The following is a 25188-nucleotide window of genomic DNA, read 5'->3' on the forward strand; positions in this document are numbered from 1 at the left end:
TTTAGTTTTTTCTGTGACAAATTAGTTGCGGCCTACCGGCTCAATAACCAGAAGTCACGCCTGTTTAATGAACAACTCTTTTCGTCCGCCACGCCGAGAGCTTTACTGCAGCAGCTAGGCTGAGGACGCGCTGACTGAATTGATAGACCTTTTGAAGCAACTGAATAATCTCGGGTTCGAAGAAAATTGCTTTGTTTCTCCTGATGACGCTACTGTAATTCTGGCAAGACATACTCAACCGGGAGCGGAACTCGATGTTTACTTCGCGTCCGCTGCTGCATTTGACCGGCAAACTACTCACGAATTCTTCTTTTCACTTTCCGAAAGCTCGGTTATTGTCGATTTGTCAAACTAAAATTTATTTGTTTTTCTCCCCGCCGTTTGCAGGCTCAGTCTGCTAAAGAAATTGCAGGTAGCACTATGAACTACTAATGTGCGGTAAGCAGAAAGGCTATATAGGACGGTAGATTTTGGTAGATTGACTGACTGATTGATTGATTTATTGATTGATTGATTTATACACTTAAGGAAAGTTGGGGGTTATAGGTGGTGGGTTAGTAAAGAGGAAGGGTTGACAGTCCTTTGTTCAGGAGTCTGTTGGCCTCAGTAGCAGTGCTCTGGCTCACTGCTCCAGCATGAGCTAATGCTGTGCGTCCGAGCCTTCTAGAAGGTTCTCCCACTGCTCAGGACTAGGGCTCTCTATTTTAGGCATTGTAGGGCTAGCCTATACTCCCCATGTTGTGTGGTATAGTGCACTAGCGCACTATACCACACAGCATAGCATAGCGCACTAGACGCATTCGCTTTTGTATCGTGTTGGCTTGAAGCGGATTCCACGCGCATGACATTTCTAGATCTTTTTAATTGGTTTACAGGGAAGGAAAGGCGTAGTATCTGCCACATTTCTCCTGTCGACACCTGACTCATGCCATAAAGGATGGGAGAGCCGTGCTTGGAGGTCCTGATTATTGACAGCTGTACAGTGACAGGTTTTGCCGGCGGACGGAGAAAGATGAGCCATTAACTTAATATAATTGTTCGTGAAGACAAACCATAAAAGGCGATGTCAACTGTGAAGAATAGACTTTTTTTTTGCCATATGTAAAACGACTGGAGCACACAGACATATTTCAGGGTAATTCGTTTAGGGTAATTTTATTTTTTAAGGTAATTTTCATGGTAATTCTTTTCTTTTTACATATATAGAGGTAAGCAATATAGTGTTAATGTCGGTGAGTAAGTGCACAGGCGCTCAAATAGGCGGACACAAGCTTAGGACGTCACACTCACATGACTATTCAAATAAATCTAATGAATTGGGGAGGACACAAATGTAGCCTAAATTGATGTCATGGTTACTGATATGATGGTATTTGTGAATATCTATGTAATTCAATGACATATTTTCCCGGGATTGGAGTTCGAACACAGGCGCTCTGCGTGCCAGCCAGGCAAATAACGCACAGGCCAGTGATGTTTTTTTTTTTTTTGCGCTGAAAATATAAAATATTTGCACAAGAACACTCAGCCGTATTTGACTGTGGTAAAGTGACTAAAATTAATTCATTACATTAATGTTGCATTGTGCGGGAGCCAGTCAGGTGATGGAATCACAAGTTCGATATCTAAGAACACCTCAAAATGGCTTCCTTAAATTATTTTCTCGATTGTCGCGCGGTAAGATCGCCGTGACAAATTGTCATCTTACTTCTCGAATAATGATGATTGGTGCCGGACGTGTTAGTGGGACACCTAGTTTTGTGCGTACGACTAACATGTACTCGCTGTGTGTAGTGATGTTACTAAAATAATAATTGAAATAGTTTAAACCAGATGAAAATGGAAACAAGACTTTAAAAAGGGTGTGTTAAAGCTGTAATCGCATCTACTTTTGTGGTGAACCTTTCGGATGCTGCTAAATAATAAATCTAATTTTCTAAACCGATAAATGACCATGCAACTTACGCAGATTCTTCCATGCTTCCAGGATTCCTGGCTTCAGACATCAACTATACGTACGTTACGTTATTAGCGACACCTTTATGAGAGTCGCGATTTTGAATTAGGATTGGAGTGATTGTCAATATGCTCAACAGCTTTGTTGCCTTCGCTCCACTCTAAAAATCGCTTACTCCCAATCGTTCCCGCGCCTCCATCTGTGCGTCTTTGAAGTCGCCCGCTGCATTTCATAAGCTGCGCTCAAAAAGGCTTCAGTTGTGTTTCTTCACCACTTAAGCGTAGAATTCGCCCCCGCATTACTCCTGCCCATATCGTCTGCATCTGAGTTACGGATCATCGCGGCGGGGGGCACCTCCGAACATCTGGTCGCGTCCGCTACTCTTGTGTTACCTGGCGACCTCTGCGGACGTGGTCTATATCCCCGCGGGGATTCGTTCAAAACCTTTCAGTGTAAGCCCCTTATAAACAATTTTTTTTTTCATGCCTAAAACTTCATGTCACTTCCAAACCCAACGCCGCCAACAGCAGCCGCTTATGTTTCGAAGTTCCAGACTCTGCAAAAAAAGAAAAAAAAGAAAGAACTTACACCTAGAGTCAACGCGTCATAGAGCTCCTGCAGCGAGCATTCAGGAGCAGCGAGCATTGATGGCGTCTCGCTTTGGCAAACTGTAACGTCGGAAAAAAAAAAAAAAAACACCCACCTGGACGTTCGGGTCGCCTCTTTGCCTCATCGGCAGGAAGTCTACGATTGCAACAACAAAAAAGCTTGCTATCTCAAACTGCGGTGCCTTTTTTGTGGCATCTGCTTTGTGTATGCATGAATCAGTTTTATCGTAAGGGGCTTTGTTTGTAAACACCTATACATCTCTCGCTTGACAGGCAAAAGGCGAACTTAATCTAAAAGAACATGAGTCAGCTAGCTTCAATATTTCAGTGCTAGCGTAGCGTCTAATGCGTTGTGCGAACAGATTAAAGAACGAATTATTTTATTTTAATAACCATCGTCATTGTGGTTCATTAGGATGTATGTCGGAAATTGAAAATAGAAAGGCGTTCTTTCTTTACTTATTTTTGCCAGAAAAACATGGTTCAACACTATGTTATGAAGTTGGACATTCGCTTGTAATACATAGGCTTCCTTTCAGTGTGGTGCAGAATGGGTCTCATTTGTTTTCTTTCAATAAAATATTTCTTCGTTCACAACGCACTACCTGCATTTACTTAAGAGGCGAGAATAGACATCGGCAATGAGTTCCATATTAGGATGTAAAAGTGTTAAATGTTAAATTCCTCGAGACATATACACTTGGAATATCTTAGGCAAGCAAGGAAGTTTCTGTTACGAGCAATAAGGACCGGAAAGTAAATGCATTGTAAGGTGTTTATTGGAGCACCAAGACCGTAGGCAACGTCCGCAGACCAAAGCGACGGGGGTAGCGTTCGAACCCACAGCTTGCCAACAGTGCAGTGCCAACAAGGCTCCGGCACCACTTCGTCTACCTCTTCGGGTTGGCGCGCGAGCTGATGGCGATCGGGATTACTACAGCATCATTAGTAAAATAATTACATCCTGAAACATTCACATAACAATGCCAGATCATGCACGTGGTTTCAGTACACAGCTGTAACAGTATAGAAAGAAAATCTTTGCTGTAGTGTGAACCTCACAGAAGGCCGGGAGGAGATTTCAAAAATCATAGGCAGTGGTTTTGGCCGATGCCGCTAGACGTTCCGTGTTGGCCAAGATGGGAAGAAATCTCCACTTTATTTCAAGCTTTCGAGAAAGCCTAAAAACATGCCGATTTTGTGGAACGGTCGCGTTCAAAGCGGTGCCTAAGCAAACCGTTATTGAACCGCCAGAAATCACGTGGATATCGATATTGACCGAATTTATCGTTATTGTAGTTATCGGTGTAGACCTTGATAAATAATGTACCGGTAATTGAGCACGTTCATTAAGAAATCTGAATGTTTTGCATATATTAAATGTGTCCATGAAATAGGTAGTATGTGCATATATTTGTTCATATAGACTCCTAGATACACTGCTCCGTCAATAATAAATTGAATTGGTTTGCTAAGATGAAACAGTTCTTAAATATTGTTCTAGAAAGTATGTATTTATTTATTTTATTTAGTACATACTGCAGGCCGTGAGGCCCAAGCAGGAGTGGATTACAAACAAGTTATTACGAGTGAGCAATAATACCAAGATGCGAACAAAACAAAGCACAAACAGCGGTAAATGAAAAAGATAATGGCACAGCATAACCAAAGCTAAACATGGTCATAAATCAGGTCAAGAGACTGTAGGCAGGTAGCTGGCAAGTTATTCCAATCACTGATGGTCTGCGGAAAGAAAGAGTGTTGAAATAACCTAGTCTTAGCAAAGTACGGGGTAAGAGAAAGGGGGTGAGAGTGTCGGGTTTGTCTGGTGTTCGATACTAGCAGGTACGGTGAAGAATCTATTCCAAGTTTATGGTTAAACAATAAGTATAAAAATTTCAGTCGAAGGAATTTTCGCCGGGATTGAAGGGTAGGTATTGAATTCGATTGCATCAGTGTAGAGACAGAGATTGTTCGACAGTACTGCGAAAACATGAAACGGACGGCTTTCCTTTGGATCCGCTCTAGAGCGTTTATGTTGGTGACAGTATACGGGTCCCATACAATACAGGCATACTCTAATTTAGTCCTTATAAAAGTTTCGTATGCTAATCTTTTAACTTTGAGAGGGGCATCCTTTAGCTTATGGCGCAACAAGCAAAGTTTTCGAAATGCAGACGAGCAAGTGTTAGAGATATGAGTGTTCCAGTTTAAGTTGCTTGTTAATGTCACACCAAGATATTTAAATTCGTTAACTTCAGCTATTAGACCTGAATCCAAAGAAAAAGAGTATTTTAACGGATTATGTTTTCTTGTAACACGTAGTAACACCGTCTTTTCCGAGTTTAGTTTCATTCCCCATTTACAACACCATGTGAATATGTTGTTAAGGGTCGTGTTTAGTGCTACCTGGTCGTCAACTGACCGGATCTCATTAAAAATAATGCAGTCATCAGCATATGCATATCAGCATAGCATTAAAAATAATGCAGTCATATATTAAAAAAATCAAAAATAGCAACAATAAAACGTTAAAATGTAGGCGGTCACTTTCTCACAATTCAATTTTGTTCTTCCCTGTGGATTCTGCTCTGTAAGTTTGGTTTGGTGTCTGGGATTTAACGTCCCACAATGACTTAGGCTGTCAGAGACGCAATTCAACTCTGTTGATTTATCAAATAGGAGCATAAATATTTCGTCGAATGACTTACGTTATCAGAGTCCGTAATTCACGTTAGCCGTTGAAACTTTTGTCTGATAGAAGATTCTAACGGACGCGCAGGCAAGCAGCAGGGAAAACAACTCGTGTATGCGTAAACCGATCAGCGAGTTTGCATTGGGCCTCCGCTTTTATTAAGCCATCTCCTTCTCAAAGTAACTTGATGACGTATGAATAAAAGAGCTCAACGCAACACCTTATCCACAGTGCATATAGACACCGGCGTTCATCACCAGTGAAGAGGGCCGGTAAGTAAGCGAAGAGAAAGAGTCACAAAAAGTGCAACAGGAAACGTTGATTCCCAGCCTCGGTCAAGCGGGTCGGGTCGGGACGGTAATCCGTCTTAATCCTTAAATATGACGCCGCTGCACAGAGATTATTTCCCCGCCCGTATGTCTCTTTCCGAACCTACTCCGCTCTGGGACTTGCCCAAAATCATTTGTTTGCTTTTAGAAGCTCATCCATCATACGTCCCGGGTGGCATTTTTTTTTTATACAAACCCAGGACTTTCTCACCACCGTGCTTTGTGGCAGTTACGTTTTTCAGAAAAACAGCAGGCCGTAGTGGTTTTTCTCGACAGCTTAACTGCACTGGCATACAATCACGTCAAATCCGTTGGCGCTCAAGCAGTCTCCGTGGTTAGCACAGTTTTCTTTTTCTTCTGAGTGGATGACACCTTTTTGTCTTCCTTGATTACTTTTTGTTTTGTTTTAAGCTCATTTTATGCATTGTACCTCGTTCTTTCTTTCATTTTCTACCATTTTCTTTTATTTTTTCATTTATCGCAATCGTTGCACTATTAACTATTGCTCCCTTTATTCTTTGAAATATTTTGCCTTTCCATATTCATTTCATTATTTTTGTGTTATTTTTATTCCTTTCCTCCCTGTTTTCTTAATTTCCCGCCACGTTAGTGCAGTGGTTAGGGCGCTTGACATATTGTGCCCAAGGTTGTGGGATCGGATCCCGGCCGCGGCGGCCGCTTTTTGATGTAGGCGAAAAGCAAGGCGCCAGTGTGGTGTGGGATATCAGCGCGCGTGAAGGAACCGCGAAGTGGTGCGCAGCCCTCAAATACGGAGTCTCTAATAGCCTGTGTTGCTTTTGGAGGTTAAACCCAGAAACCAAACCAAACCTGTTTCCTTTATTTCTTCTTATTGGTTAAATCTGCTTCATTATTGGTCCTCCCTGTCTTCCTTTTTACCTTCTTGTTTTCCGTCTTTTATCCCTTTCACCCCATTTTCTCCCAAAATATTAGGAGAACATTTTGTTTCTGCATACTTATGCTGTTCATCAAAAGAAATTTAACACCGCGAAATATCGTAGATGACGCCTTCAGGAACATTTATCGCAAGAAAGTACTCCGGTTATCTTCGTTTTGCTTGTGCAGTCGAAGAAAGCCACTATTCGGGAAGGGGGGAGAGACTGGGGGTGTAGAACATACAGCAGGCAAACACATTCTGTTTTATGCTAAAAATTATATTCAGCTTTACGCGTTGCCCTCATGCCTTGCATTCTGCTAACCGCCGCTGCCTTTGTAGCGAATTGCGCTCATACTGTCTCCTAACAGAGACCGCGTTCGCTCAACAAGCATTTTGCACGAACACGACGTCAAGCCCAGTAACTACGGGTAAATTTCTGCCGCTGGGCAGCACAGGCTATAGAGAACTGCTTCCCTGGCCTTCATTACCACCTTCCCTGATAAAATAATTTCCACAGCTGTACGTATAAGCCGGTCCAAGCATCCGTTTCGAAATACTAGTGCGTAAACGGTCACCGCCAGTATTAATGGACACCAGTATCACCAGCATCTATTGGGCATATTGTGAGCCTTCTGTGGACCTTCTTTCATTTGTACATACCATCATCATCGTCCCGCGGCGCCGGCTCCGGCACGCGCCTGGGTTCGTGATCGGATTAAAGCGCTAGACAAGACTTCGCTGTCCTTGCCGTCACGACCTCGCCGTCTCGACCTAGCCTCCTTCTACAATATCCTAAGGAAATATTGCACGGTTGAAATTTTCTAGTGGCTATTGTGGGCCCGAAACAGCAGGTACCAAAAGAAAACAGAAGTAACGACGTTTGCGTTAGAGAGCAGACACAAAGCTGAGACCGAGCGGCTGTGCGTATTCTCTTCACGTTTATGTGCCTGTCACGAGATAGCATTGGACTAGAGATCGTGGAAAAAATTGCAGCTTACATGCAATAAGCAACTTCCAAATTTTTGCGTTCAAGCAAACGCCCTTTATTTTTTGTGAAATAGGTTGCTTTTATTTCTAGAAATGCCGGATACGTAATACCATTTCGCTTACAGAAGAGCACGCAAGCGATTTTAGAATTGCTTCGGCACATCTTCTACGTTTCAGAAAGATAAAAAAATATTTTTTTCTGTGCCCCCTACACTAGCCACCAGAAGAATTTCAATGGACTATCAACTTGCTAAACTGTCAACAGTCAAATTTTGAAACACTGCCAGATCAGAAGAGTCTGGAGAGGGTTTGAGGCCCGCTTATACACCCATGCATGCTAGCTTTCTCATCACGGATAAAAATTGCAGCTGGCTCGCTTGGTTGCGTGTCATAAATGTTTCTTGTGCACTGGTGTGCAAGTATATAATAATGCGGCTAAGTCAAACAGAAACTGTAGGCCGGAGATTATTAATATGTAAGCTCTAGCAAAACAACTAGAGGGAATATTTCTAAAGCTGATGACAAACAGTAGAGTTATTCATTCATGAGTGCTTATAATATTCTTAAAAATTGCACCACTGAAATTCGTTGCGTTATTAGACCTAAATACCAGCGATCAGGTGGAAAAAAGAGAGTAGAAAGCTTCTAACTCAGAACGAATGCCTCAAACACTCAATATGTATTTGTGAATGCGTTTTCAATCCTGGAACAAAGAAAGAAGTATTCATTATAAGTTATGTTTTACTTCATTCATAATATTTGAGAAACAAAAAAAGAAAGCGTTACTCGGGAATTCGGCCGGAGGTTTATTCACAATACATTTCGTTCAGCTCTAAGATACTTCAGATTAAAATGTAATTTCTGGATTGTCTTATGTTTTCAAACCTTTGAATTAGGCAACAGTTTTCAATCTACATATTTTTTAGCATTTTAGCCTCAACCTAATGTATTTTAAAGGCAACGCAATCCTGACAACCTTGGTTATGTATGTCTTATTGTTCCGGTTAGGAAAAGATGCCGTTTGATTCCCCACTATTTAGTTCAGCTGGGGCAAATTAAATGACATGCACCTGCTAGCATACGGAAAAATATCGGAAAATGGATGTGGTTTTCCTGCCAGGTAACACTTTTTTTAGAAACCCTTTTTTCCTTCCGACACAATGCTGAAATAAGACACAGTTCGGAACAAATATTAAAGCCAAATCATTAGCTCTTTGGCGAATGTGCACATCATAATAACCAAAAAAAAAAAAAAAAGGAGCTGTAGGTCTACCAGCCGTCCCACGGTTCTTTAGGCTACCCCAACACCACTTCACAGAGCACACTCCCTGTTTCCGCTTATAACCTGCTATCCCTTGTCGTCGAACAGTAGAACACTCAAGCTTCCAGCGAGAGTCAGTGCAGTGAGATACTTTTCCCTCTGCAGTAATCAAGCGCAACCGGACACAAAAATTACGGCAACATCAGATCTTGTATAGCGGGGACCTCTTCGGCAAGCTGTTCCACGCTGCGCAAGACTGGGGTCTTTTCAAATCCCCTCCGCGGCCGAGCCGGTTCGGGGTCTCCCTTCTTGCGCTCCGCTCCCTCCCGCCGCTTTCAACCATCCACTCTTTTGTTGAATACCAAGCTGCTGTAGCGGCTGTCAGAGAACCGCGCCTGTGTGTGGGTCGTCGGTGCGAAAGACCGCGGCGACACGTCGCGTTCCCGCCGGTGTGAGTTCGAGGGAGAGGGGAAGGTATGGGAGGCGGGAGAGCAACGAGACGCACCACAGTAGAGTAACTGCCAGACGAAGGGGACGTGGAAAAGGAAACAGAAATCGGGGAAGGGGGGGGGGGGGGCGCAAGGAGGAGCATTAAAAAGGCAGGAGAGGCCGCAACATGACCCCAGAATCCGATTAAAACGGCACGCGCAGGAACAGATTTTCCCTACACCGAGTGGTGGCGGTGCGCTGACTCTAGACGCCACTTGTGAATTGGGGCCGAGTGCGTGCTATGCTGCACGCAAGAGCGTGGCACGCACGCGCAGCTCTTCGGTAACGAGAGCTTCCGCAGAAACGAGGCGTGTCCGTAGACTGTCGGTCCGTGCGCAGCCCGACACTAGAGTTGCACAGTCAGGGCATTTCCCTTCTTCAGCAACGTGCGGCCGCGCTGGGGGATTATGCGCTTAAGGCACCTCGCCGAGCGCTGTGGGCGGTCGCTAGTACAATGCACAACCTTAATTCCTCCTCGTGGAGTGTTACGGGCGCGCACAGAAAACCTATGTTCTCAAGCCACTCAAAAAGAGGGTTTGTGGCGTGGGAAAGTAATGTTCCTCTCGGACGCACTCCGTTATTGCGATAACGTTTCTTTGTATACCTGTGTTTGAGGACTTGTAAAACATGGCAGAATGGATCCCGTATATTTTTCTCTCCTGGGGAAGGAAAACTTTTTGCTGTGATGCGAAAACACTTTTTGCGATTTTCAGTTGTCCCTTGTTGTCTATTTTGTGTTTACGAGGCTATCGTTTTCTTCTGTGTTTCTTTCAGACGCGTTGCTTCTCGTAAGTAATGGCTCTGAATTTATGTCTGCAGTTTCTGGAAAAACTTCCCGTTTTTTTTTTGTTTTTTTTTTTTCCGAGCTGGTTGTTCTTTGAAGCAGATTTTCAGTGCAATGAATGAGCCAATGGCAGTAGAAAAGGATAAATTTTGAAGGAAATTAAAGGAGCGTAGTTTAGTTTACGCTTTCTTCCTATTGACCAGATGCTATAAGCAGTCGTTATATACATATTTTTTCACTAGCTTGCAGTTTGAACGCAGCTCTTGTCACGAAACGAGTAACATTTTGTCGTCTGTAAATGTTTCCCGTATATATATTTTATACAATGTGAAAGTATAGTTAAATCTTTTCAAGTTTGTGATGTAAAGCACTGCCTCTGTTTCGATAATAATATTTGTTATATATCGCTTGCACTGCGTCGACATAAGACGAGCCAGCCTTCTACTCTTAACTGCGCATGGAACAAGCCACCCTCTTATTCACTACCCCCCCCCCCCCCCCCCCAATTATACACAGTGCCTTCTAAAAAGTATGCCCGCAGTATCGTTTTTTTTTTTTTTCTGCCCACTGCAAAGAGCGCTTCCACCATTTGGCTGTGCCGCTAGGTGACCCTTTAAGCGGACGACACAGTATGCGTTTGTGACAGCAACTGTGGCAAAAACTAAGCCTCATGGTGTGTTGTATATTAGTTAATTTGTGGTGCGTCTATAGTGAAACCACTTGGCAAGTGGTGTGTCTAAAGGTGCAGAGGTGAGACCAAGTAGCGAGCAAAAATGCGCTATGTTTTTCATGTCAAAGACAGCAAAACATAACAAACCTGGCGTTTTGTTCCATGCAATCTCTGCCAACTTAAGGCTGCAGGGAAGGTAGCTGAAGGTAATCCGCAGAAAAAAGAAACTGGCACATAAACTCAGCATCAACCTATTCTGCACTTCGCAGCTTCCATTTGCAATGAAGTGACTTTCATCAAAGCACTGAGTTTACGCTGCATAAGAGATGTCACGTAAGGCATTTTTAATCAATACTCGTCATATCTAGGTCCAACACCGCCTATGACGCGTGTTGACGTCACCATAAACAAGAGTAAGTACGAAAATATTTCCGTAGGCGCCAACCATATTTCTCAGCCTGTACTATCGGGCGCGAGAAGTTTTCCGCGTACTCCCAACAATTGAAATAAGGCCGCTGAGACAAACCGTCCATTTCGCGTTCATCACACAGAATATGCATTACACTCAATACACACTCGAGCAGGCAAAGATGGTCTTATTAATCAACGAATAAATTTTATAAGGCACTACAAGCTGCCGCAGCAGTCCGTTCCACTCGACTCAAACATTTCTAACAGTGCCCCGCTATAAGGTTTTGCCAGTAAACACTTGCTTCTTGCTTCAATGACTTCCATTGACATTAGACATGCCATGTCTCCGGTTTCTATTTATTGCGCGCCATGCAGCCCATCTTTCCCATAATTCAGCTGTGTCTACAGTTGAGCGCTCAGGTAATTCCGGGCTTCTCTCCTTGTTACATTACATGGAACATATTTTACCGTTTACTAGTCCACAGCGAAATCGGTGGCTTCTAGTCGTTGACAAATGATGACACAAGCATGCACAGCAGGCACTGTTTAAGTAGATATTTTGAGACATTTCCTAACTTTTGAAGCAACTACCTCGTTAGGAGATGTTGCTCGACATGTTCATTTACCTCTAGACCATAAAAAAAGTTGCTGTTCAGTGAAAATACAAGAGCCCAGGAGAATTATCGAGCAGAGCGTATTGCATTCTTCTACAGATTTCGAAACCAAATGTGATGTTCACTTTCAATAATAAAGCGATACTAAGTTTAGAGTTTTTAAGCATGTCTTCCATTCTGGGGCGCTTAAAATGACGCTTACTGTTATCAGTAACTTAAAAACCATTGTTCAAAACACGAAAATTAAGGGAAAAAAAAACAAAATGGTCAAGCATCGCGCTCCATGGTCTTCGAGCCATTGAAATCGAAAATGAGGGTCATCTTTAAGCGCAGCGTAGCATGCGCTTAAAGATGTTTCACGAATTTGCCAATTTCAGGATGTTTCACGAATTGGTTGCAACCAATTCGTGAAACACGTCCTGAAAATGGCAAATCACGGAGATAGAGAGGACGCTGTTGGCATATTCTGCAGTAGGCACTGGTAAATAAAACAAACAAGGTTCGATGAAAGTAGGTTATGCTGTCTTCCTCAAGCAAATTCATCGAGATGGCATGAGATCCCTCATAAGACGATGTTTGATGAATTGGTGTACTGTGCACGTTTTATTTCCTCTCATCCACTTCTCGTTTTGAAAGCAAATTTTATCAGGGCTGATATGTTTACGCAATCTAGCTATCTATCGCGCACTTGTCACTTGTCACAGAGCTTCTCTCAAATGTTCTTAACTCCTGAGTTTATTTAGCTATTGCCGTTTTTCTTTGCATATAGCAACACAGAGCATACCTCTACATTAAAATTTCGACAAAAGAGACGGCAAAGATATGAAGGAATGATTTGCGCACACGTGTTTGATACTTCCACCCTATTATTTCCGTGTTACAAGCATTAGGCAGAAAGTATTTCATAAGAAGTTAATGCTAAACAAGGGACATATTAGAGGATTCCTATATGTCATTAAATGTGTTAATTATATCCGCGATACGTGAAGAGCTTAAAAAAGAAAGAGTGCTAATATGTTCTGAGTCAAAAAGTGCTTGAAAATAAACATAGAGCCATTCCACAATATAATTAACTCATCAGTTATCAGTCCGCAGTAAAAGCACAAGGATGCCACTGACGTGAAATATGCGAATTAACTCATCAATGCTACAACAATTACAGCATCAATGCTACAACGGTAGCCTTCAAGCCGTGTTACACTTGACACTCAAACGTAACTATCTCTCCGCCTTCCAAAAGCTTAGGATCCAGTCCTGTCTGAAAAAATAAACGAGAACAATCGTGTTCCCGCGGCATGTCTATGGACCTTCTACGGCACTTCAAGTGTCTTGCTCGGATAATGCCGACCGCTACCAACCTACTTTGTTCACCGACCAACCCTCCTTCTGGAGTGCTCTCAGCCAGCGCGTGCTTGCTCAAGGGCCGTGAGAATCGATCGCGTGCGTTTTCGGATGCTCTGTGGGCATATCCGTGCGAGGCCGCTCCTTTCACCCTTCGTAACTGCGGGAGGTCTCCGAGCCAGGAGCGAGGCGGCCCGGTTGAGAATGCTTACGTGTGCAATACGCTCTTTTCCGTGGTCCGCACGTGCATGCTGAAAGCCTCTGTATCACGACCTTACGGCACTTATATGGGCCCCAATTTCCCATTAACTGTCCAGCAGTCCTCACCGGTGGCGCCTTCACGAGTGAACATTTCTTCCAACTTCAGGAAGTGCCAGTGCATACACCATTTTAGAAATGAGCGGCGAGCTCTCTCTCCAGTTCTGCTAGGGAGGAAAACCGCGTATATATCTGTGTGAGCTGTACTTTGATTAGTCTCATGAGAATTACCGCTATCTTGAAGGAAGTCACTTGCGATCGCTTTTCTACGCAAATAAGACCCATCCTTACTGCAAATCATTTTTTGAAGGCATTTCAACATTCGGCTGAAGCATATTCTATAGAGGCTCCAAAGGCAATGAAGGCGGATCAATACTGCAGATGTAGAAAATTCTAAAGTAGAACACAAAGTAGAATGGTCTACCCAAAGCGCTGCATGAGCAATCTGCAGGACAGCCAAACACAAAATGATTTAGATGGAGTCGAAAGACAAGGCGCCCGTGTGCTGTGCAATGCCAGTGACAGTTAAATAACCCCAGCTGATAGAATTTCTGGAGCCCTTAAGTTCAACGTCTCTTATAGCCTGAGTAGCCTTTAGACGTTATGTCCCATGCATGCGAAGTTCGCTGAACTTTCGGGTGTGCTATATGGTATCCAATGCAGAGTGTTTGGCGCGAGGTAGCTATAAATGTGCACCTGTCCCCGGTCATAACTATTACCAAAGCGATGGAACCGCGGATGCACGACCGAAACGCGTGGCTGCTGTATTGTTGCCGGCGTCACCTGCCACTGCAGAGTGTTCGTTCCCTTTTCGTCTTGCCTTCCTACCATAGCTGTCACCCCAGCGCGCCGCTTTGTGCAGTGTTAAGTGCTGAATGTCATATCGGGGACCAGTGGAAGTTTTTCTTGTATGCATTCTCGTATTGCTATACTCCGTTTCATACATCAGGTGCAACGCAGCGAAAGCTACGCAAGTAGTCCGCAAGAAAAAAAAACAGGAGGCGTATCACTACGCGCTCGTTCTGTGGGCGAGTGGTTCCTGCCGAAACGGGCTTTATTCTGAGCATACACCTTTGCAATAGCATGCTTCGCATGCTTAGACATCTTCACAGAGCGGATCTTATAGAAAAAATGCGCACCAAAGAACCATTTTCTCAAAAAGAGATGCGCAGCGCGGAGGGCACAGCCAGCGCCATCTGGTGGCACAGCTAGCAAGGTTGCGGGGCAGCAAAACGCGGCACGAACAAAAACGACATAAAAAAACATACAAATTAGCCGAATCTGACCTTTTTTTCCTAAAAAAGGTGCTTTTTATGAAGTTGATGGCAAATGTAGAATGTATTAAGCTTGCAGACAAAGCAACTATTATTTTCTCTCGTCAAGAGCAGGTACTATTTTTTGATCGCGGATGCGGAGAGCGCAAACAAGAGCTGTAGTTTTGGTAGCGCATCTTTCCCTCTGCGCACGGGCACACAGCCTCTGTGGGGTAGTGGGTGTAGGGTGGCAGACCAGTGCACGATGAGGCGCAATGGGTCGGTGAGCTGCAGGTGCTCAGAAGAAGCGCTTGATCAAGTTGGAGTTTCCACGTAGCGATTGATCCCTCTACGACTGCTTACTTTTATTAAACATCATTCAGCGATTGTTCCCGTTGCATAGGTTGGTCCCATATATGCAGATGAGCGGAAAAGAAACGTACGGGAAATCAGAGGTTTGGAATGCAATGACATCGTGTGCTGTTCGTATGTTTGCTTTGGACCTCTCCTTTCGCAAGTGTTTGATTAATTAATATCCTTTCCTCAGTCTTTGATTGATGCAAAAATTGCCTTATTGCTTATTGGTTGCCGTCCCTGCCAAGGGCGAACATAGACAGCTTAAAAGTAAGCGCTCTGAGTTAAACCAGGACTGATTTCTGAGGATCAACGGGTCAGTCATGTAAATAGTTTTCTCCTTACTTGTGCCTTCTTGTTTTATTTATGTGTAAATAAATAGTTACCCTTTCTGTCGTGCCATCAAGTAATGTGAATGTTTGCGAGGCGAGTCTTCAATTAATCAAGAACATTGACATGATCAAGTGTTTCCTCACCTGGCCACCTGAAGGGGAAACTCAACTCCTCATACACTAATTCAACGCAATGTGCATAGCAGTAACTGAAAATATATATATATATATATAAAGACAGCATCTTGGGACCATGAGAAATAATTTATGATTGAAAAGGTGCGCGATTCGATGTTAAAGAAAAATGCTCAAAAGTGCATGAAACAGATTGGTCGAAGAAATTTTCTATTTGCCTACCCGCTGCTGACTAGTGCAAGGTGTCCCCCTCCAGCAGCTGCCCACTCCCTCCCCATTTTTTTGGGCATTTGTTTCGGCTAACACGTTTCTTAGGAGATCAGTGTCTGGTGGAGGACAAGGGCACTGCCCTTTGCTCTCATGGCAGGCAGCAGCGGCTAGTGAGGCGAAGGCGGCAGTTCTACCACTAAAGCAATTAACTTGCAAAACAGAAAAAAAAAATGTACAAAACGCAGTACTGTTCATTGTTCTTTTGCGGTTGGCTCTGCGCCTTCTGAAAAAAAATGGGGAACTCTTCGTCCAATTCAAGCCCCTTTTCCGCTGCCTTTTGTGCATCGCCGCTCAAGCGCGCTTGCTCACTCATCGTGTTTCCCACCTGATTAACCTCGTGGTGTCGGTTGCTTTCATCTCACCGCCCGGTCGGTTGCCGTAGCAAGCGTCATTATTCGGAAGCCAGCCGGCGCCTGAAACCAGCACCACTAAAAATAAAGTTGAAGAGACGATTTACAAAGCAACTGCATTCACTCTGTTATCCTCCAATCCTGCATTCACACCGTCGCCTTATGCCATCCTCTTTCAACAAAGACCGAGACGCTATATACCTGATTTGGACGCCAGGACTCTTTCAGTGCAAGCAATATAACGCGCACTCCAACAGGAGGCACTGAAATTTGCCTGAAGAACAAAATATGTTCAGCGTGCACTGGTGATAGTGGCATTGGTTAACAGTCGCGTTTAGAGTCCGGCACTGAGAACACGCCGTAGTGGAGAGCTTCGATTGGTTTAGGACATCTCAGTCTCTTTAACATACGTGTACATCGAGCACCACCGTAGGCCCTTTTTATCGCAGTAGGACGTTCCCCACAGTCATTCAATTTAATCACCTTTTTACAAGCAGATGAACGCCACAACCCTTGATTGCGCCACCGCACGGCTTGTGTTGAACAAGCTTTCAAGAGGCGCGATAATGATTGTGCACATAGTTGATAGTGGTTGCAAACTTATGAAATTGGCTGAAAGATAATTTCGTTCGCCTGCTAAGAGCTCCTTTCTTTCCATAACATTTACACCAGCTCTTACAAGCTTGTCTTCAAAAAAAAAAAAAACGTTTTTCGTTTAATTTTATAATTTTACACGTCTAAAAATGCAAACATTGTGTTAATATATCTACTGGTGATTTGAATGTGCATACCCAATTTCTCTTTTTATTCCACTATCACCTTGGTTTCACAAAAGCTAGGGAGGTTTAAATATTTGTCAAAGATAAACTGCTGATGTTCCATCCGGTGATGAACAAGATATTTTATTTTACCTGTCTCTATTTGATCACTAATACCACCTGCGAAATAGTTTTGAGGGAAAGACAACGAACGATCGGTTCAATTTCTCCATCGCTAAACTCTGTAGCGTTTTTTACAGAAAGTAAAATTTTCTCAGCTTACCTGGTGGTACCGTGGAGAGAATGGTGGCCTCTACAGCAGTCGGTGGCCGCTTGCCTCCCCAGGAGATCCAGCGGCCGTACAAGAGAGCCTTCAGCAGCTCCTCAGCATGTTCTGGCAGAGAACTGCCCGCTGCCGCTGGAGTTGGGCATGTCTGTCTGCGGGGCCTTTGTAGCCTGCAGAGTCCGTGAAGACCGTTGGGACACAATATTGAAGAAATTAGACTATAAATAGCTGGTTAGCTGGCCAATCTTTGAATCATACCAGATTCCCGCCAAAAATTTTGCTATGAAGTATTGAGAACATTGGGACGCCTGTGGCCGCAATCGCCTGCCGCGATGCGCGGTTGGCTGATCATCGCGTTATAAGAACGTTTACTACTATCAGCAAAACTAACAGACTCCTATGAGCATTTACCGGAACCATGCATGCAAAACCGCACGAGGAAGACATGTGACCAAGCATTCCTGGCGTCGCAGCTGTTTGGTCACTTAAAGTTTATCCACGGAGTGTGCTGTATACGTAATCAGCCTCTAATGAAGTACTTAACCATAATGTATAAATATTTTCTATTTACCTTCAGTTTTCTACAATACAACCTATGATGGAATTACAAGGGTCTAGCAATGAAGGGTCTAGCATCTGATGAGAAGAGAGGAGTCGCTGGAGAAAGATTTGATGTTGGGGAAGGTTGAGGGTCACCGGAGAAGGGATAGGCAGCGAACGCGATGGTTAGATGGCATCCTCGAGGCGCTGCAGATGAAGTTATGTGATGTTAGGAAGATAGTGAGAGACAGGAATGCGTGGCATGATATGGTCCATAGGGTCACGAAGAGTCGGACACGACTGAACGACTGAACTGAACTGAGCAATGAAGGAAAAGAACTGCTTTGTCTTAATTAATGACTTGCTGCGGGCTAAGCGATGATTGATTGTAGAAACTGGCGGCCCCGAAGAAACGTGGACATAAGAGAAAGCACATAGATGGCAAGGATGGCAAGCACATAGATGGCGACTTTATTATCTTCACTATCTTTCGCGTGACCACAAGATAGTTCATCAACCTCGAGCATAGCCTTGATTTCCCTATAGACACCAATTTCCTTTTTAGTTATTACGACGGGGCCCTGGATTTGGAGGTCGTGATGACGATGAAGTTGACTCATATGATAACGTTATTTATGACAGGTTGCTAAAGGAAGAAGCCCAATGTAGGAGAAATGGCATTGATTAAATATACATTTTCCAGCTAGTCAGCGACTCATCGTAGAATGTGGCAGCGCAGAACAAATGAGGACACAGGAGAAGGCGCATAGAAGGCAAGACAAGCGCTCAAATAGGAGCTGAATTTTTATTGAAATACAGGCCGCAATTTAAACGAAGCAGGCTAGTAGGTGCCCATTCATATAAAAAATCTTGACATCTTTTTCAGCAAAACAAAAACATTACTCTTATCACTGCAGGCAAGATAGAAGCGCCGGCCCGAGGCTGTGTCCGCAAAAGCGGAAAGCCACTCAAGAACATGAGTTGAAATATAAATTAATAAATACAAATATATCCTCATTGCAAATGCAATGAGACAGAACTAAAACCACTAACAAATCATGACTGCCAAAATGACAGAAACATGCACCGGAAACGATATAAACAACTGTCCATTGAAGGCTTGTCTTATCTATATGGAGAGTGGCTTCTTAGGCGTGTTGTTTGAACGTTATTTTAAAACAGCGCTAAAACACGGACAGAACACGGAAAGGTTTCCATACAGCATTTGTCATAAGAGCGCCAAGCGCTGAAGAGAATTACCTTCAATTCCCCGCCCGAGCCAAATTTAGTCTGCTTTTCTACGAAAACATAGCTTTTTCCGACGCCTGTTTGTACAGGCTAAATTCCACCGTTTAGCGAAACTTTAAGGTCTAACATGAAAATCGAGGCTTAAATTCCGACATGCGACAGGTATTCGACACATTTAAAACAAAAAGGAAAGCAAGCTTAACTCACATGTTCGCCACCGAAGGTACGGTGACTTCGGCTTGCCCGCACCTCGGTTGTTCCTTCTGAAGTGCCGGACTCAAGAATCCTATGGCCCCGCAGACTCGTGTGTCAGTCAGCGGTGAAACCGCGGTGCATGACACAGTCAAAAATAAACTCGTACCCTGACACACTCGCTTGTATCGGTCACATCTATAACGGGGCGCTACGGAGAGTGACAGACCTCTGTTCGGCGGCGCGCGGTAGCTTATCAGAGCGCATGATTCTCTCCACGGGGCATGAAATGTGATCCTCGTTTTCGGTGTCGGTGATTCCAGTTCTGCTGCTCTTCCACATCCCTTCAAGCGGGAGGCACCTCCCCCGTTTACGTCCCTTCTCTCCCACACGCCCCGTCTTTATTGAAAAAAGACCCCTCTCCAAACCTCCTCCTTACAACGCCTCAGCTTTATCTCCCTTCCTCTCTCTTTTCACCCCCTCCGGCTCCCGCGGCATTTAAGCTCCTCTTCACCTTCCCCCCCGTTATTTGTACGGAGGGAGCGCGGGGATGCCCCTGCGTGTCTATTATCCCATCCCCCCCCCCCCTCCCTCTCCTGTGTGCGCAGTAGCGTACGCGGTCGCAACAAGAGTTGGAGGGATTTAGGTAAGTCACCAGCTCCACGGATGGCACAATGGCTGTCGCACAAGGTGGAAGTGATCATGACGGGTGATAGGTCAATCAAGCAATCAATAAAGGAGTCAAAGGTGCCCCGGGCGGAGACGCCGCAAACATTCACCTTACTTTTTTTGGTTGCAATGCAGGCTCGAATCTGAGAACCGTTGGCCGCCTGGAACATTTAACTAAAAGTGCAGACCGGCTGAATGACAAGATGTTTGAAATAGAACGTGTCCTGGTTTTTAAGGCGTTCTTTCAAGCGCTCTGCTGTGCATAATATCAGATGGCGTTGTATGTGCGCCAAATTGTAGAACATGAAAGAGTTTAGTTTATGTTGGTGGTGGGCGCTTTTTCTTTTCCTTCACTAACCCTATGCAGATTTCGGTTTTGTTCACTTTGCAAAAACTGTACAACACACGCTGCTTTTACTGATAACCTAATAAAATAGCCAGTGACCTTGGCGTATATATGCAACTTTCCATCAAGCCCATAGCCCATACGTGGTGGCTACTGATAATGCATGTTTTGGCTTCGCGATCTTGACGCACATTCGTTTGTTAGTTTGTGTATTTTACAGCGCCAGTATGACTAGTGATGCTATATGTATTATTTATAATATATATGAAAGCAAATTTTGTTACCCATATGTCTACATGTCGACCTGAGCAAACTGACTTTTTTTTTATTTCGGTTCTCGCGACATATTATAGGTATATAATGTTCAATGCATAAAAATGATTAAAATGCTGAAACATCAGTATGTGTGTACAGCAATGTATTATTTACGTAACGCGTGCCGGTAGCTAGCTTCCGAAGTGTCTGTTTCGCACAGCCTTTCAGAAAAGTTTTTAAAATGGTTCGCTCTATAAAGAGTAAGTGCAGAAATTTCTGCCTTTTGTAGCGGCGGCGCCAGCCCATTGCTGTTAGTGTAATTGAGTCAAGCGGAAAAGGGAAAAGCGCTCCCTCATTGCAAGCGCTGCCTTTTCCCCTGTCTCTGGCATTCCGCGATTTCGTTCCTCACGAAGTCGCAAGCGGCGGGAACTCGTACTGTCCTTCTTTTTCGCATATCTGCCAGCAACATGTCAGATTTACGGGGAAGGCACTCGAGTTACAGCCAGTAAGATGAGGCAACAGTAAGCTATCGACGTGAAATAAATTATTTTTCTTTCTGCGGCATTAGGCAGCCGGTTGCTCGCTAACTCAATTTTCAAAATGGAGACAAGAGTAGGCAACTTTTGGGGCTGCCGCGCAGTCATTAGGTAGATTATCCATATGGCAGCAGTAGGAAAAATAAAAGCACCTCGATTCAGACTAATTGTTGCCCGGCGATAAAGGAGTGATTGGGCCCGGTCCAAGTGAAGTCTGCGCTCATCTCGCATGACGCCTTTCGACTGGAAATGCAGGACCACAATAGTTTGTGTCTCTCGAGCAGACTATGGTGGTAATTGGCTACGATCACGAAAGGAGTACAGACGGTGACTCTGCTAATTTAGTTACCAGAATACGCACAAACTGGCGCAGTGCTCTTGTTTTTTAGCTCGCAAGTAACACTGATTCGAACTCTTAGCACCAGCCCGAAAGTTGCAGAATCCACCGGAATTTTGATCCTATTTTCATGCTTGTAATGACGGTGGTCATTATTGCTGCGCATAATTACATAGCCAAATGAAGAGAAATCTTACGCCTGAAGAAGATGCTGAGTGAGCTGAATTTCGGAAAAAAAATGAATTTTCAGCAGTATGAAATTTTCGCTTTTTTTTTTAGAGACAATTCAGTGTCTTCCTTAACACTTCTTTTTGGGCGAGTTGGTTCATTTCTGGAAAACTTTGAAAGAGCGCAAACACACACGACCGCTAAGGACAAGAGACGAGACACAAGCGCCGACTGTCAACAGATTTTTATTGGAGCAAGGCAATACCTATATACACAGCAGCTTACATAAGATAAGAAGTTTCAGTAAAGCACGTGCGAGCAAGAGACACTGGGGGAAAAAAAAACGAAAAGCCAAAAAAAGCAAGATGCTCAAGGGGTGAACATATTAGTCGCATCTAAAAAACAGTGTCTTCCATCCATGCGTACAAATTGTTTAGCGCTTGAAATTGCATTCTCCAAATGTGGTACGTAACAAACTCTTTGTTGGTTTTCCCCTATGTGCCCCTAATAGGTAGCTACCTTATGTGGGAAACAATTAGAGCTTGTTTTGGGGCGAGTTGGCACATCTTGAATTTAGAAAAACTTACACCGCAAAGACATGCAACCTCAGGACACAAGAACATAACGGGAGAAAAGCGCTGACTTCCGACTGACTTTCATTTCTGGGAGACAGACAGCTTTTGTAAGCCTAGAAAAATATGAAAAGAAAAGGAAGTGATACACAAGGGGATTATAACGACCAGAATGACAATCGCACGCGCAAACAAGGAACTGACAGTGAGAATAACAAACACAACAAACCACTCATTATTTGCCGCATCTAAAAACCGATATTCAGCACTAAAAAGCAATAGAGACGGTGTGCTGATGCACTGACTCTCGCATTTCCTTACATAGTATGCTTCTAAGCTGACAGGTACCGTCTTGTGCGCTCTTGCCAAAATTGTTTGTCCCTCTCAAACTGAGAAAGTTGTGTCCACGGATATGCAGCTGGAAAAAAACGCGGATGCTAGATTATACCGTCCGTTCGTCAAGTGTTCAACTGCTCGCTACGCAATTCCTTTGAAATGCGGGAAGCTTTATAACGGCCAAATCAGGCGTTACATCAAACAGTTGGGAGATCATGCCCGAGATCTAAAAATGATTTCAAAAACAAGTACGCGCATTTGGTAGTGCGTGTTGTCGGCTAGTTGGTTTGGTAGTACACTTTAACAAATGCAAATTATACGTTGCACTTTTGACAGAGAAAAAGATTCTTGGCAATAGCACTGACAACACGGCGCGTATCAGCTTAGAAGCATACCACATAAGAAAATGCGGCAGTGATTGTATCAGTCAATGCTCTATCGCTTATTGTTGTTGAATACCGGTTTTTAGATGCGCCCAATGAAGGAGTGGTTTGTCGTGTTTTGGTTTTCTCTCTGTAAGTTAATTGTTCGCTCGTGCGGTAGTCATGCTGATGGCATTTTTCCCATTATGTGTCCCTCCCTTTCCTTCTCACTTTTTTCTAGCCTTATACAAGCTGTTTTACTCCCAGAAATAAAAATTGTTTTGAAGCCAGCACCTGTTTTACGTTGCGTTGTCCTGTGTCTTGTGGTTGTATGCCTTTGCACTGGCGGTTACGTTTTCAAAATTACAGAGGGGAGCGATGTTAAAAACTAGTACACTGTTTACATCCAGTTTTTAGGAATTGTTGTATTTATCAAGCAATAAACGAAAGCTTTCTAGGCTGCATGCCATTTGCCTGAAAAAATGTGTTTAACGTTCCACGCATCAGCGCGATTTCGATCGATATGTCAATTATTTCCTTCGGCTGTGTGGCTCGGGCTTGCAGGTATGGAAATGTCTGAAGTCAGAAAAATGGCTGTGGAAGCACTTATCCTGCATTAATGAGGCTCTGCTAACCAAGATGCTGTTCCATTCATCAACACCACCCAACACGTTCAAAGTCTTTAACTGGTACCTATATCGGCTTCCAGGAGTTCTTTTTTTCTCAAACCTTATGTGATCATTCGCTCGCACAGACAACCTCAATACAATTTCCTCACTGTTGTTATACACCGGTTGGAAAGCAAAAAGTCCTTTCTTAAGGAAGCAAAACGTAAATGGTATTTCATTTTTTTTAGTGTATATGCTGAAAAGAAAGCTTTTATTGGTTTCTAAATGGTAAAAGCTAGCGAGATCAGCGCCGTGAACACTTTTATTGGTGGCTTTTCCCGAGTTAACATTTCCATATCACTGGAGGTTTCTCTAGAGGTCTATACGGTTGATCACAAACGTTGCTCGTGTGTCAGCAGGTCATCCACAACATAAATTAAGATTGTTGCAATGTGTACCTGCTTGGTGGCTGCTGAAGCCAGAACTAACGTGTATTTGTTCAGTTGCTTTTCACTCAAGTGCTTTTTGTCCCTTCATAAGTGATTATAAAGAAAAAAATGTTTGCAACAAATAACATTTATTTAGAGCCAGAGGGCTAGAAGCAAGATTTTTGCTAGATACTTCAGATTACACAAGGGAGATTCTACGAAAATAAAATTATGTCCATCGATGCAGACAGTTATGTTCTACATGATATTTGCTGCCCAATTTAGTCCTGAAACTGGGAAGTGTCCAGATGAAAACAAAAACATTTTTAAAACAAAAATCTAGTTTAGTAAAGAGAGCACGAAAAGCACATTGCCGTGATGCCAGTGTGACGGTTTCACAATTAGATCCAAAGAAAAAAGATTCACAAATGTCGGTTATAATATGAATGGGAAATATAGGGCCTAGCCTGGGTACAGAAGTTCCGCTGCGAGTTTGATGAAACAATTTGTTGACGTAAAAACAACTACAACCTTTTTTTTTTATTTTCATCGCAAAATTGGGGTTAGTTTAAGTCAAACTTTATGATAAATTATATTGCTTAGAAGCCCTTTTCTCACTTTAAAAAAAAAATGGATTGTTTTTGTATGCTGTGCAGAAGTGTTTTAGATACGCAAACTGAAAAAAACCACACAGATAGTCACAGAAGCTATTATGCTAACGTTTTTTGTACAAACATGCAACTGTTAGCGAAAGGTTGGGTGAATGTTTATTAAAACGACAGCGTGCAATTGTGTGCTTCAGGAAAAGCAGAACAAATAGAAGGGGCACAATGTACACTGACCCCCAGGCGCAAGGGTACCCTGAGAGTTCATGGCGCAAAATGGGAAATTGTGCTGCATTTTCAGCGCTATAAAACGCAGCTGCCCGGAAAATTTGGCACAAAGTACCACAAAACGGTGGACGATTTACGGTAATCATTTCAGTGGACTCTCTGGAGTTGCAAAAATTAACGCAGGTTTTGAAGACGAAATAGTTTTGTCGTTAAGCTTAAACTTATTATTAAGCTAATTTACGCGAAAAAACTAACCATATGTGTTAACACTGAGATTTAGTTCAACCATGTAACAAGCGTCATTGTTTCTTTTGAATAAAAAGCTGGAAACCTGAAGTGCTGAAGAAACGAACACAACATAACCTACGGTGAACTTCATCATTACATTCGTTGCAACGGAGCATGCATGCACGTAGACGGGTGCGATAACCAGCCGTGTTGAAGACGCGAAAGCACGAATACTTCAGAGTCGAAAATTGAGGGGATGTTGAAGCTAAACTCCGCCTTAAGATTGTACGCGATAGCACCTGTAACGCCAACTCTTCATTCCACGAGCTCTTTGAACTGAGTACTGGGATAGTGGCAAATTGTTAAATGCCTCTAGTTGGTTTGTTTTTGGAGAGGGAAGGCTTAGTATCTTCTTACTTTTCGGTAGACACCTGCACTTATATTGAGCGGCGTAAAATTGGAGCTACTTACGTCGTCGGTTTGATTCCTAATC

General features: G+C 43.5%; 1 protein-coding gene across 1 annotated transcript in view; it reads right to left on the reverse strand.

The window, feature by feature from the left end:
• The window catches only part of LOC146176731 (PR domain zinc finger protein 12-like), a 35444-nt gene extending 16085 nt beyond the window's left edge, over window positions 1-19359 (reverse strand). The window contains exons 1-2 of the mRNA XM_084581372.1: window positions 19247-19359; window positions 17035-17207 (exon numbers count right to left, since the gene is read on the reverse strand). Of these exons, the coding sequence (XP_084437498.1) occupies window positions 17035-17207; window positions 19247-19359 (286 nt within the window). The remainder of the gene's footprint in view (window positions 1-17034; window positions 17208-19246) is intronic.
• Window positions 19360-25188: the final 5829 nt, after the last annotated feature.

This window comes from Amblyomma maculatum, chromosome 10 (genome assembly GCF_055883805.1).
Source record: "Amblyomma maculatum isolate TAMU_Amacu chromosome 10, ASM5588380v1, whole genome shotgun sequence".
Lineage (NCBI taxonomy): Eukaryota > Metazoa > Arthropoda > Arachnida > Ixodida > Ixodidae > Amblyomma > Amblyomma maculatum.